Source organism: Delphinus delphis, chromosome 10, assembly GCF_949987515.2.
Source record: "Delphinus delphis chromosome 10, mDelDel1.2, whole genome shotgun sequence".
Lineage (NCBI taxonomy): Eukaryota > Metazoa > Chordata > Mammalia > Artiodactyla > Delphinidae > Delphinus > Delphinus delphis.
In genome coordinates, this window is record NC_082692.2 from 64,915,101 (window position 1) to 64,928,418 (window position 13,318).

The 13,318-nt window shown below is 39.5% G+C and overlaps 1 protein-coding gene across 1 annotated transcript in view; it reads right to left on the minus strand.

Annotated features, from left to right (window-relative positions):
• Positions 1-13,318, minus strand: part of PRKAR2A (protein kinase cAMP-dependent type II regulatory subunit alpha) — a 77,557-nt gene that overhangs the window by 29,081 nt on the left and 35,158 nt on the right. Inside the window, exons 2-3 of the mRNA XM_060022439.1 lie at positions 10,279-10,317; positions 788-840 (exon numbers count right to left, since the gene is read on the minus strand). Of these exons, the coding sequence (XP_059878422.1) occupies positions 788-840; positions 10,279-10,317 (92 nt within the window). The remainder of the gene's footprint in view (positions 1-787; positions 841-10,278; positions 10,318-13,318) is intronic.

Sequence of the window (13,318 nt, forward strand, 5' to 3'; positions counted from 1 at the left end):
CTTTCATAGTCTACTCATTTTAAGGCACACTTGAAAGATCATTAAAGTTTCTTTTATAACATCAATCTTTTAAAAAAGATGGTTCAAATTTGCTTTTATAAAAGTAATTTGTTAACTGTACAAGAATTTAAAAACCTGAGTTTTTAAAAAAGCACCCAAATATCAACCATAGTCCTACAACAACTACTGTTAATATCTGGGATATATCCTTCCAGGTATAAATCTTTGCACAAACAAATAAGTAAATAGGTAGACAGACGGATAGATATTTTTAAATTATTTTTTATTTTATAAAATGCTCTATAAAATGTACCTCAAATATACATCATTCCATGTCATTAAGCCCAGTCCTGTACCATCATTTCCAATTGCTGCAGATTCTCTTGACTTGAATGTACCTTAATTTAGCCCTTGGCATCCCCTATTTTGGTTCATTTATGTTGCTTCCATTTTTCAATTTTACAATACTGCAATAATCTCCTTAGAAAGGACCCAACTGTTTGTTAGGGATGAATTCTCCTTCACGTAACTGCTGAGTCAGCTGGCTTGACTAAGTATAAAGCTCTGACAGCTACAGCTAGGCATCCCTCCTTACCATATCCTCAACCAATCTTGCTTTCATTCTTCTTAATAATTGTCAATCTGTTAGTTAAAAGATGGCATCTTGCTGAGATTTTAATTTGTATTTATTTTAAATGTCAGCATGATTAGATTTGGTATGTAGAGGAGGAGGGGAGTGAGTGGGGACTAAAATTATTCTACCTAATACCTTTGCTGCAGTTCTTACCCTTGGATCAGTATCCTCCTCTTCCTCATCAGGGTTATAGGTCTCAGCACAGACTAAATTTGGAGAGAAAATAAAGAGAAAAATAAATAAAACAGATGTGTGTTTTACTGGAAAATAGGAAGTGGACACAATTTTTTTTTATTCACTGTTTTCTAAAGCTATAATGATTTTTGTAATCCCTTCCTTCAATTAACAAATATATTAAGTACCTAGTAATGCCAGGCATTCTGTTAGTGATGAAAAGCCAGCTCTCTAGGGATTGGTAGTCCAAACAGGAGAGAGATGATAAAAAATATTATCTACTAAATTCTATGGTAGTAGCAAGGACAAGCAAGGAAGTAATATCTCTGCTGAGCTATGAAGCAGGGATGGAAAACCAAAAAGTACAGTATATGCAATATAAACATATGGATATGGAATTGGAGTAATTATGAAAAGAATAAGTTGAAATAAAATATCTCAACATCATTATGTACATGAATGACTTAAAAGTAAGAATTTTTTTTTTTTTTTTTTTTTTGTGGTAAGCGGGCCTCTCACCGCCATGGCCTCTCCCGTTGCGGAGCACAGGCTCCGGACGCGCAGGCCCAGCGGCCATGGTTCACGGGCCCAGCCACTCCGCGGCACGCGGGGCCCTCCCGGACCGGGGCACGAGCCCGTGTCCCCCACATCGGCAGGCGGACCCTCAACCACTGCGCCACTAGGGAAGCCCAAAAAGAATTTTAAACAAAGTAAATACTATGTGCCAGGTTCTGTTCTAGGTACAGTATTATATAAATCTAAAACCAACTTGATTTTCTTTGCAGGTAACCTGTGTTTGCACCAGCGGGCCACAGGACGTGTCTTTGTTGTAAAGCAAAGATTTAAAAAATATTAACTGAACAATTGTTTATAATAGCAGAATATCATAAATGATATAAGTACCCATTTGAATCATACAGCTATAAGAAAGAACGAGGAAAATCCCCATAGGCTAATAAATAGTGAGTTCTAGGGGAAAAAAAGGCAAAAAAAACCAAGGTGAAGAATATACTACATAGTATGCTATCCCTTCCATAAAGAAGGACTTCCATGATAAGAATTGGGGAAGGGGGACTTCCCTGGTGGTCCAGTGGTTAAGAATCCACCTTCCAATGCAGGGGAAGCGGATTCGATCCCTGGTTGGGGAACCAAGATCCCACATGAAGCGGGGCAACTAAGCCTGCATGCTGCAACCACTGAACCCGTGCACTCCAGAGCCCAAGCACCACAACTAGAGAGGAGCCCACGTGCCTCAACAAAAGATCCATCATGCTTCGGGGAAGATCCTGTGTGCCGCACCTAAGACCCAATGCAGCCAAAAAACAAGGTGGGGAGGAAGGGAATAAATACATAAATATGAATATATATACAAAAAATTTAACATTTATTTTTTCAAAAGGAAACAAGAGAAGGATAAACCAGACAGTAGTAAAACTGTTTCCTAGAAGGTAGGCAGAAACAAAAAAGAAGGGATAGGGAAGGGAATGAAACTTCTCTAAGAAAATTCTTTTATATAGTTTTGACAGTTAAGCCATGTTAAAATGTTTTATATACTTAAAAAATTAAATTGATAAGGATGGAGGGACCCTAAAACTGAATACAAAGAGAAACAAATGAACCTAACCACATATCAGGTTGATAACATAACCACAGAGAAGGAAAGGAGAATTATTTTAAGTAGCTTCTGAACATAGTACTGTAACCATCCACCCTCAGTGGGATATATTCCAATGACAAAAAAGAACTGCTATTTCCAGTGGTACAGTAATTCCAAAACTCCTCTGTGTACTACAGTTGTGAGTAAACAAATATACAGCCAGATGTTTTTCACTGGAGAAAAGGGGAATAAAATTATGGAACAGAAGAAGGGTTAGAATTGGAGATGTCAGTACAAGTCATGATTTTAAAATCTTACCCTTAGGTGTTACAATGGTAGACACAATGAATTATCTAGTGAATAAAAAAGTTAGTGTACTCACTAACAAAACTGTTTTGCCAGGAATGATCTAGATGTGATCACTGGTGTTGCCCAGAATGCAACAAAATAAAGGCAATGATATTTTGCATTCTATGAGCATTTTGTAGTGGACCTTTCTAATCTTCATTCCTCTTACAGCCTTAATCTACCAAATTCATTCATAAGCCTTGTATTATTTGTTAGGGTTTATTTCTTATTTGTTAGCAGGCAAGAAATATAAAAGTTTCTTGACCCTATGCTCAATTCTTTTGTATGATGGCTAAAAATCTCTACATATCTATAAAGAGGGGATAAGATGATACATACCACTCTCAATTTAACTCCTGATTTCTTACAGACATTTACTCATTGCAGCCCTGGTCTAGCTTGCATCCCAGCTTCCCCTTCCTCATTGATTCTCTGACCTAATGGAATACCTGAGAAATGGTGACTCCTAGCATGACCTGTACACAGGACTCCCTTCCCTGCCCAGCCTACTTGTGTGGACCACGCCTTCTGTACTGTAATGCCATCAACACTCTGCCTGTCTAACAGGGACCCAGTATCCTTAAATAGATGGAGAAAAATCAGGGAGAAGGGAGTAAGAGCATAGGCACCATTCTAGTCCCTAAAACAGTATCAGGTAATGTTCTGCAGAGAGTGCTGCCCAGCCCCTGGTGGTGCAGGCTTTTGTAGCTGAGCCAGGGAAGTGATAATGGGATGTAGATAATGACTTTCTTTCTATCTTTCTCCAAGCCATTCCTGTTTCCACAAGGAAACAAGTTTATCTCAGATCTGTCCTAAAGATTAAGGCAGACACCTTCCTGAGTTCCTAGATGTTATTGCTGCCTCTTTTCACATCTTCATAGGTATTTGGGTTGGGGCTGAGGAAGCAGCCAGAGGGCAGCTAACCAGATAGTATTTTAAACTGCAAACCTCTTGGTTCTTTGCACTCTTGATTAATGTTGTCATTATCAACCCAGCTTTCTAAACCAGAAATTTGGAACTCACCATGGCTTCCTTCTTTCACCTCTTACCCAATGAATACATCAGATTCTACCTCAGAAATATTCTCATATTTGACCTTTATTCAGCCTACTCTGCTACTCCTTGGTCCAGGATTTCAAAATGTCTTCTTAGAAATACGCATTTTAAAAAAACTCATTTTGGAGACAGATGGATATATGAGTATTATTATACTAACTGTCTCTACTTTTGCATATGTATGAAAATATTCATTTAAGAAGTTGAAAATAATAAGCCTTTAGTGATGAGACTGACAGGATCTTACTGATAATGACACTTAGTCTTGAGCTAGCCTATTTCCAGGCTTGCTTTTCCTCTGAGTTTGGAGGAAAGTATTTTAGCAACTTAGCTCATTTTTATATTTTTAGACAATGTAACTGAGGCAACAAATGTTATAGTTTTTAAGTCTTAAGGTACAGCACTATGATTTAAACAAAAGTAGTTATTTGCATTAAAATTTTTAATGTTTCTATTTGTGAAAAACATTATATCTTTATTTTTTTAAACTGGTTTTCATTTTTTCCCTTTTCTTTTGAACATCAGACTCAGCTCCCTTTTCCCTCTTCCTTTGTTTACCCTCAACCTCTCTACTTTCTGGTACCGATCCCGAATTACTTTTCTCATTTTCTATATAAAAAATCCATTTTTAAGTGTCTATGTGATTGTTGCCCCTTATGGTTCTACACATCAGGAAACCTGTCTCAGTGCGGGGAGTCCCAGAGTCTGTGTCATCCCCTATGCAGCCTCAAGACCTACACTGAATGTCGGACTTCCCTGGTGGCGCAGTGCTTAAGAATCCACCTGCCAATGCAGTGGGCATGGGTTCGAGCCCTGGTCCAGGAAGATCTCACATGCCACGGAGCAACTAAGCCCGCGCACCACAACTACTGAGCCTGTGTGCCACAACTACTGAAGCCCACGCGCCTAGAGCCTGTGTTCTGCAACCAAGAGAAGTCACCACAATAAGCCCGCGCATGGCAACAAAGAATAGACCCCGCTCGCCACAACTAGAGAAAGCCCACGCACAGCAAAGTCTCAACCCAGCCAAAAATCAATCAATCAATAAACAAACAAATTTTTAAAAAAAGACCTACACTTTTTAGGTCATGAGATGGTCAAGACCTATTGAAGATGAAGACTAAAAGAGCAGCACAGCCCTTCATTTGAGGGAATTAATTTTGCCACAGTTCTCCAGCAGATGTCACTAGTTAGTAATCGGAAACAGTACAAAGTAACAACAGATTATCCAGCAGAATTTCCTCTTCTAAATTTTAACTGGTGCTTCTTCCATCCAGAAACGTGAATTACTAAAATGTGTTTGTGAGAGAAAATCCCCTCATTTCTACAAAGAAATGAGCCCAGATCCTGGTCACAGGCATGAGGCCCTGTGCTGTCCTGCCAGTGCCCATGAAGAGTTGATATAGCCTGGGTATATTAGTCAGCTAGGGCTGCCATAACAAAATACTACAGACTGGGTGGCTTAAACAACAGAAATTTATGAAACAAAAGGGTTTTTCTTTTTTGGATGAAGTTTTTTTTTTAAATATTTATTTATTTATTCGGCTGCATTGGATCTTAGTTGCAGCACGTGGGATCTTTCATTGTGCCATGCAAGCTTCTCTCCAGTTGTGGTGCGAGCTGCACAGCGCGCCGGGCTCAGTAGTTTTGGCACGTGGGCTCTACAGTGCGTGGGCTTAGTTGCCCTGTGGCATGTGGGATCTTAGTTCCCCAACCAGGGATCGAACCCGCATCCCCTGCATTGGAAGGAGGATTCTTAACCACTGGACCACTAGTGAAGTCCCTGGATGAAGTTTTTAAATGAACAGAATCACACTAACGTTTTAAACTGAAAGACAGTTAACACTAATTTAGAACTATTTAAAGAAAACTGCATTTAAGGAATTTATGGACTGTCTTCATTTGATGCATTTATCACTTGATGTAGAGGGACTGTTCTGCTAGAAGGATTTGGAAGGTACAGATTTTCAATTCCAGTGATTTGCAAGGGAGAGGCAGCATCAAGGAGGGGAAAAGCTCATCTATGAAGCTACACTCACTGGAGTCTGAGCTTACGTCCATCTGTTGCTCAGTCACTATTTCTCTATGTCCCCAGTCCTTGGTCTCTTCAACGCTAAGAGGGGATAACAATAGTAGAACCATGTTAAAGGGTTAATAATAGGAGGTGACATTTAAACTTAGGGCCGGGCTCACAGGAGACACTCAACAACTGTTAGCTCTCCTATGCTGCTTTACTTTCCAGATTATTATTCAGTCAGACACCCTGAATTGTTGAAGTCTCTTCTGCAGTGTTTGACACAGCACATGTCCTCACACAACTAGTTTTAGCTGAAATCCTTGGATCACATCAGGAGCCCATTCCCCAACTATCTTTCCAATTTTATTTTATCTCCTCTCCTACAGCCAGAGCAGCCAGTTCCAGTTTATCCCCCTTCAAGTTCTTGAGACATTCTTCCACCTAGAACGCATCCTTCTTGGTACTGGCCAAATAGTAACCATGTTTTTCAACTTCCAGTGCAATTTCTGCCTCCCTCCAAGAAGTGTTTCTTTATTTTATTTCTGCCTCCAGTAATTTCTCTTCCTGATTCCTCAATCCTTCCTTTGTTCCTTCCTTCTGAAGAATGTGAGTGAGCAATACACAAAGTAGCTTTGGTGAGATATGGGAGCAAAAGTCTGACTGGAATGGGCTCAAGAGAGAAGAGAAACTAGAAATATGGACAATTCTTTCAAGGGGTTTTGCTATAAAGATATGGAGAGAGAAAGGGTGGTAGCTAGAGAGGGAAGAGTGATTTTTTTAAAGTTTTATTTTTAAGAATGGAGAGCCAACGATATGTTTCTTTGCTGAGAAAAATAATCCAGTTGAAGAATAAAGATTATGCAGGATAAAGAACAGGTAACTGCTGGAAGGATGAAGGGTTGAGATCTAGTGTACAGGTGGACAACTGGACTCACAGGCAGATTAAGAAGGATAGATGGGGTGGGAGCCTAAGGAAATTCTCTTCTGTTACTTCTGTTTCCTTAGTTAAATTGAGAGGAAGATTATCTGACAGGAATGAGGATGGGGGAGGATGTGTTGGAGGTTTGGAGAGAGAGAAGAAACGAAAGACTTATTACCTAGGAGAACAAGGGCGTGAAACAAGTATAGAAACACAGTATGATTGCTGCCATCAAGAGCCTACTAGAAGTTAATGATCATGAACTGAAATAAGATCAGTCAACAGGGCTGCGTATTTTCCCTCAACCAAGTACAGCTGTGGTGCAGACACAATAAGTGGAGAATTGGGTTAAACCACAGTGTGGTTTAGCCAAGAAACTAAAAAGGGAAAAGTGAATTGAGGGAAGGTGCCAGGGAATGGTTATAATCACTGATCAAGAAATTTAAGGTTAGTAAAGAGGAAGCGAGAAAGTGAAAAGGAGACAGGATCAATGAGTTCTGAGAGCTGGAGTGGGACAGCAAAGGAGCTGTTAGAAGACAGCAGGCAGCAGTGGGAGACTGGGATCACTGATTGAGAATATGAAGAGTTGTAATGCTGGTCCTACCACAATACAACCATGGAAATGAGTGGCTGAAGTAGGGTGGAAGACAAGAACCTTGGAGAAGAGGAGGTCAAGGAATGGAAGGACCAGACTGCAAGGATTATCTATGTGGAAATAAGAAGGAACAACCTGGGGGTTATTAGAGGACAAAAACAAGGAGGGGCAGTGGCTGGTAGAATATAATGTGAGGTTTGAAGTCAGAGGGTTTTAGGGAGGAGGGAGAGAGAATGGCCTGGAAGCAGCAATGAGGAACAGTAGAGATATTCACCCACCTCCTGTCAGTGTTACAAGGAAAGTGAACGAGAAATGAGCCATTTGAAAAGCCTGCAGGGCAGGCCAAGTTTCAGCTAGATCAGGAAGATGAAGACTGCACTCAGAGAACAGGCTCTGTTCTCTGAGTCTACGGATTTAGCTGAAGACTGACCAAGAGTTCCAGAGGGTATAAGAAAGGGTACATAGGGATGCTAAAGGGTAGTACTTAGGAACCATGCTATCTGTGGGCACTTTATCACCTCAACTGTTGCAAGTTACTTAACCTCTGCTTTGCCCCCAAGTTTCCCTATCCATACAATGGGATAATCATAGCATGTATCTCAGTGTTAGTCTGAGGATTATATTCAACAATACAAGGCAGGCATTTAGAAAGACCTTAAAAATGTGCACCTAGCACACAGCCTGCACTCAAAAAATGTTAGCTATTGCTAACAAGCTATTTGCTCTCCTGAATAATCATTATGGACTCTATTAAGAATCCCTTTTTTTCACTTAACATTTGAATGATATTAAAAAGTTTTAACTCTTCAGTAAGATTGTAAAAGCTAAGGGTAGGGATAATACCCAGTACTCGTCTGAGTCCTCCGTAGAGTTCAAGGACTGAACCACATTGACGGAGAGGCTACGCAGCAATTCATCTGTGACCGTCTGTGACCTCTGGAGGAGATGTCACTGCACTCTCCATTCCCCAGGCCTGTCCCACAGATGTCAAGAGCTATTACTAATCTTTGGTAAAAAGGGGTGCAGGGATGAACAGAAATGGGAGATAGTAGCTCATGGGTCTCATACTAGCCTCAATTTCTATTCTATTTCCTCTCTGTAAGACTTTTTTTTTCTTTTTTGGCTGCACCTCACGGCATGTTGGGACCCCCCCCCCCCAACTAGGGATCGAACCTGTGCCCCCTGCAATGGAAGTGCAGAGTCCTAACCACTGGACCACCAGGGAAGTCCTGCCTCTGTAAATGACCTTCTATAAGTAACAACACATTCTTCAAACTCCTTTCAAGAGACTTTGGTGTACAACCTTACCAAAAACTTTCTCAAAACATAAATGAGCAGATTTTCTCAAAGAAAATGATTGAGGGATAGGAAAGAGATTCTAAGCCTTATCAGATGTTAGGTCATATGACAATTTAAAGTCAAGAAACCTTCCCAGAACAAGGGGATATGAAAGAATGATGTGACACATACAGCTCGCATAGCAATTTTGAAACACATAAACATCCCAACTGTACAATCAAACAAACTCCACATGTATCTAAAAGTCAAGCATCTTATTATAAGAAAAACTTTCAGAAAACATATTTATCAGCTCTATGAAAAAATGGGGACCTTCTCAGCTTAGGAATAATCATGAAAAAAAAAGAGATGTACATAGTCAATAAATATTTACTGAGTACCTGCTCTGTGCCAGGTAGTGTTCAAGGTACCAGTCACAGATCAAAATTTTTGAGTCAATAAAAAACAGCAAAATTAAAATAAGTAGCACACCAACCTGGAAAATTTTGTATTAAAAATTTCAAAAGGTTAAAAATCATGATAGGGGCTTCCCTGGTGGCGCAGTGGTTAAGAATCTGCCTGCCAATGCAGGGGACATGGGTTTGAGCCCTGGTCCGGGAAGATCCCACACACCGTGGAGCAACTAAGCCCACGTGCCGCAACTACTGAGCCTAAGCTCTAGAGCCCACGAGCCACAACTACTTAGCCTTCGTGCCACAACTACTGACGCCTGCGCACCTAGAGCCCGTGCTCCGCAACAAGAGAAGCCACCGCAATGAGAAGCCTGCACACCGCAATGAAGAGTAGCCCCCGCTCTCCTCAACTAGAGAAAGCCCGCACACAGCAACGAAGACCCAAGATAGCCAAAAGTCAATCAATCAATCAATAAATTAAAAATCATGATAGAAATTTATTCACACTTATAAAAAATAATCTCGAGCACAACAGATAAAAGGGAAAAATATCATCAAACTAGTCCCATACAAGAAAATAAAATAGATTTCCCATATTTGGAAAACGTTCATTTTTGGTTAATAATCAAACGAATCCCAAATAAAACAATTTGAGATATATCTTACATCTAAATTAAAGGAGTATGTTTGTAAGTCAACAATATAAAAATATATTAAAAAAATAAATGAAAGGAGTAGGCACTGCCTATGTTAGTGAGATGGTGGTGGAAAAGAGGTCTTTGCAGGGTGTCTTTCTCCCTGTAGCCTATTTTGTAGACTATCTCTAGTAAGCAATACACAGAAAAAGCCAAGGCAACGCTCAGTCTCTGACCAGAGAATGCTACTTCCAGCACTATTACTGAGGAAGTAATTTAAGTGGCTCAACAATGTAAGCAAGAAGCTAATGACAAGCATAATATAGAATGCCAGAAGAAGTAATATGAAAAGTTGTTTTTAGAAGCCATAATTATGAACATGGAAAAATATTAATGACATAAATGAGACAAACTGATTATAATAATATAAAAATAAGTACATATACACTCCGAACTTAAAATGAAACAGAATGAAGGAACCACAGGTAATTTTTATAATGTTCTATAATGCTATCAACTTACCTTTTATTAAAAAGATCACTTTATTTTTATTTACGATAATCCCATCTTAAAATAGCATTTCAGTAGTATGCTATGAAAAAGAACACATACCTGATACTCGCCGCCGATCAAATCTGTTAGGAACTGGAACTGCAAAACAAAGAAGCAATGTTTAGTCATCATTGTATCACATGACTCCATCTTTATCCTCCCTTTTTGCAAAGATCTTTGACAACAGAACTAGGAACCTCAATACCAAGTGGTGGATCAATTCATATTCGTCCATAATCAGCCAGAGACAGTGGTTCAACAAGATCACATAAAGACAATATAAAGAATAATATATGTCTTTGAAAACAAGCTCTTTATAACTTCAACGTGGGTGGCAATTTTATTTCTGTTGACATCCAAGTTCCACCTAATTTGTATCACACCAAATGAATAAGAAGTCTACTAAATTTACTGGTAATTTTATGATATCAAATAGTTAAATTTTCTTCTTTTAAAGATAATCCCAAGACCTGCTAGACCTGCATTTACATTTCATTTTAAAATAACTTAATGAGGGACTTCCTTGGTGGCGCAGTGGATAAGACTCCTCGCTCCCAATGCAGGGGGCCCAGGTTTGATCCCTGGTCAGGGAACTAGATCCCACATGCATGCCACAACTAGGAGTTCGCATGCCCACGTGCCACAACTAAGGAGCCCACATGCCACAACTAAGGAGCTGGTGAACTGCAACTAAGGAGCCCGCCTGCCGCAACTAAGACCTGATGCAACCAAATAAATTAAAAAATAAATATTTTTTAAAAAATAAAATAAAATAATGAGTATTACACTAAAATAAAAAATTAACCATGAAGTTATACTCTCCCTCAATACAGGTGGATTTTCTCCACCCACAGTCACTGTATTAATCAGAAAAATTGATCATGTTTTTAGGTTAAAACAAAAAAAAAAAGTTGTTTGCTAATTTTTCCTACTTTTCACCTAACATTCCTTATGTTTGATGGTTATCTAAATTCTTACCACTGAACTATATATCATTTAAACAAGGTGGAGGGACTTCCCTGGTGGTACAGCAGTTAAGAATCTGTCTGCCAATGCAGGGGACACGGGTTCGAGCCCTGGTCAGGGAAGATCCCACATGCCGCAGAGCAACTAAGCCCATGCAGCCCATGAGCCACAACTACTAAGCCTGCGTGCCACAACTACTGAAGCCCACGGGCCTAGAGCCCATGCTCCGCAACAAGAGAATCCACCACAATGAGAAGCCCGCACACAGCAATGATGGGCAGCCCCCGCTTGCCGCAACTAGAGAAAGCCCGCAAACAGCAACGAAGACCCAATGCAGCCAAAAATAAATTTATAAAAAAAAAAAACAAGGTGGTTTTTTTCACCTTCAAACATTAATCTGATTAATTTTATTTTTAAAATATATAAAATATGCCTTATAACCCTCCAAAAAACAGAAATTTGAGGATTAGTGAAAAACAAATTGAAGATGGCTCAGAGAGCCAAACTCTAATGCGAGGTCTCTGAAAAAAACATAGACCCAGGAAGGAGGCAAATGCTCATTCATCTTAACAGGATTAGGATTATCTTTTTGCACAGCACAGGGTCAAAGTCATGTTATTGGAACAAATAGGCAAATAGTCAAAAGAAAACCCCAGCATTCCTGAAAGTACCTACAATAGTCTGTCACTACTTCTTCAATAAAAAGTGGATTAGTCAAAATTAATCCATCCACCAGGAAAGGAAGTGATTCAGTTCAACAAATATAGGTAGAGTACCTAGTATGTGCCATGCACTACAGTAGACAATTTGGGAGACATTAGTAAACAAAACAAAGATCCCTGATTTCATGGAGCTTGCTTTCTAGCTTGAGAGATGTGGGAGAGTTTCCTTTGATCATCTGAAACACATGTGCTTGTCACTCAGGTAGACAGATGAAATGTACACCAGCATAAACCCTCAACCCAGGCCTCATGGAATTTCCATAATTAAAACCCCATTAAACATTAGTATACAACCTAAAATTATAAAGTACACAGTGAAACAATTTAGTATGGGTGCTATCAGGGGATACTTCAAAGGGTGAGATATCAAGATTATAGAACTATCATAAAAAAAGAAGAGTATGTTTAAAACAAGACATAAAAGAAGGAATCAAAATTTTAAAATGCAAACTTAAAATCAATACTTTCGGGCTTCCCTGGTGGCGCGGTGGTTAGGAGTCTGCCTGCCGATGCAGGGGGCGCGGGTTTGTGCCCTGGTCCGGGAGGATCCCGCATACCGCGGAGCGGCTGGTCTCATGGGCCGTGGCCGCTGGGCCCGTGCGTCCGGAGCCTGTGCTCTGCGACGGGAGAGGCCGCAGTGGTGAGAGGCCCGCGTACCGCAAAAAAAGAAAAAAAAAAAAATCAATGCTTTCATATATCATGCAAAAAAGACAAAATGATTTTTTAAATTCCTAAAGCACTCCCTCTGTGAAAGAGTTCAAAAGTACTTAAAAAAAAAGTGACTTGCAGTGTAAAATGTAATTAAAAACACAAACATGCTGCCTGATAAATCTATGTGTTATTTTGTTTTAAATTAGTACACATCTTAAAAGCTTTCACAGGGCCAGAGGTCAGCTGCAGTTGGAGCAAGATACAATGCCAAGGCACAGAGAATGTAATTAATGACTACAGCAGACAGAGACCATCTATTGTAATTTCACCACTGCTTAAATAGCCCAAAACAGAGCACATCAGAGTTTATGTGAGTCAAAGTATTCAACCAGTGTAAGTATGAGAAAATCTTCCAGCAGAAAAACAATGCCTAAAATGCTCTCCTTTTCTATTATAAACAAATACATAGGGAATAGGAAGACTTATAATTTAGGTTACCTGATCTGAAAACATGTGCCTCAAAAATATTAACAAATGAAATCTCAGTGGAAACTAAAAGTCATTATTCCTGATTAAATGAACTCATAAATGCTGACATACCCTGAAATTAAAACATGGTTCTTTGAGCAGGTAGAATATTTTATGTGGTGAATATTAAGAACATGCTGGAGAATTTGAAAACATTTCCCAAAGTCTCTCCTATTTTAAACTGAACATGATGGACAATAGAATCTTCACTATGAACATGGTAGAATACGGCA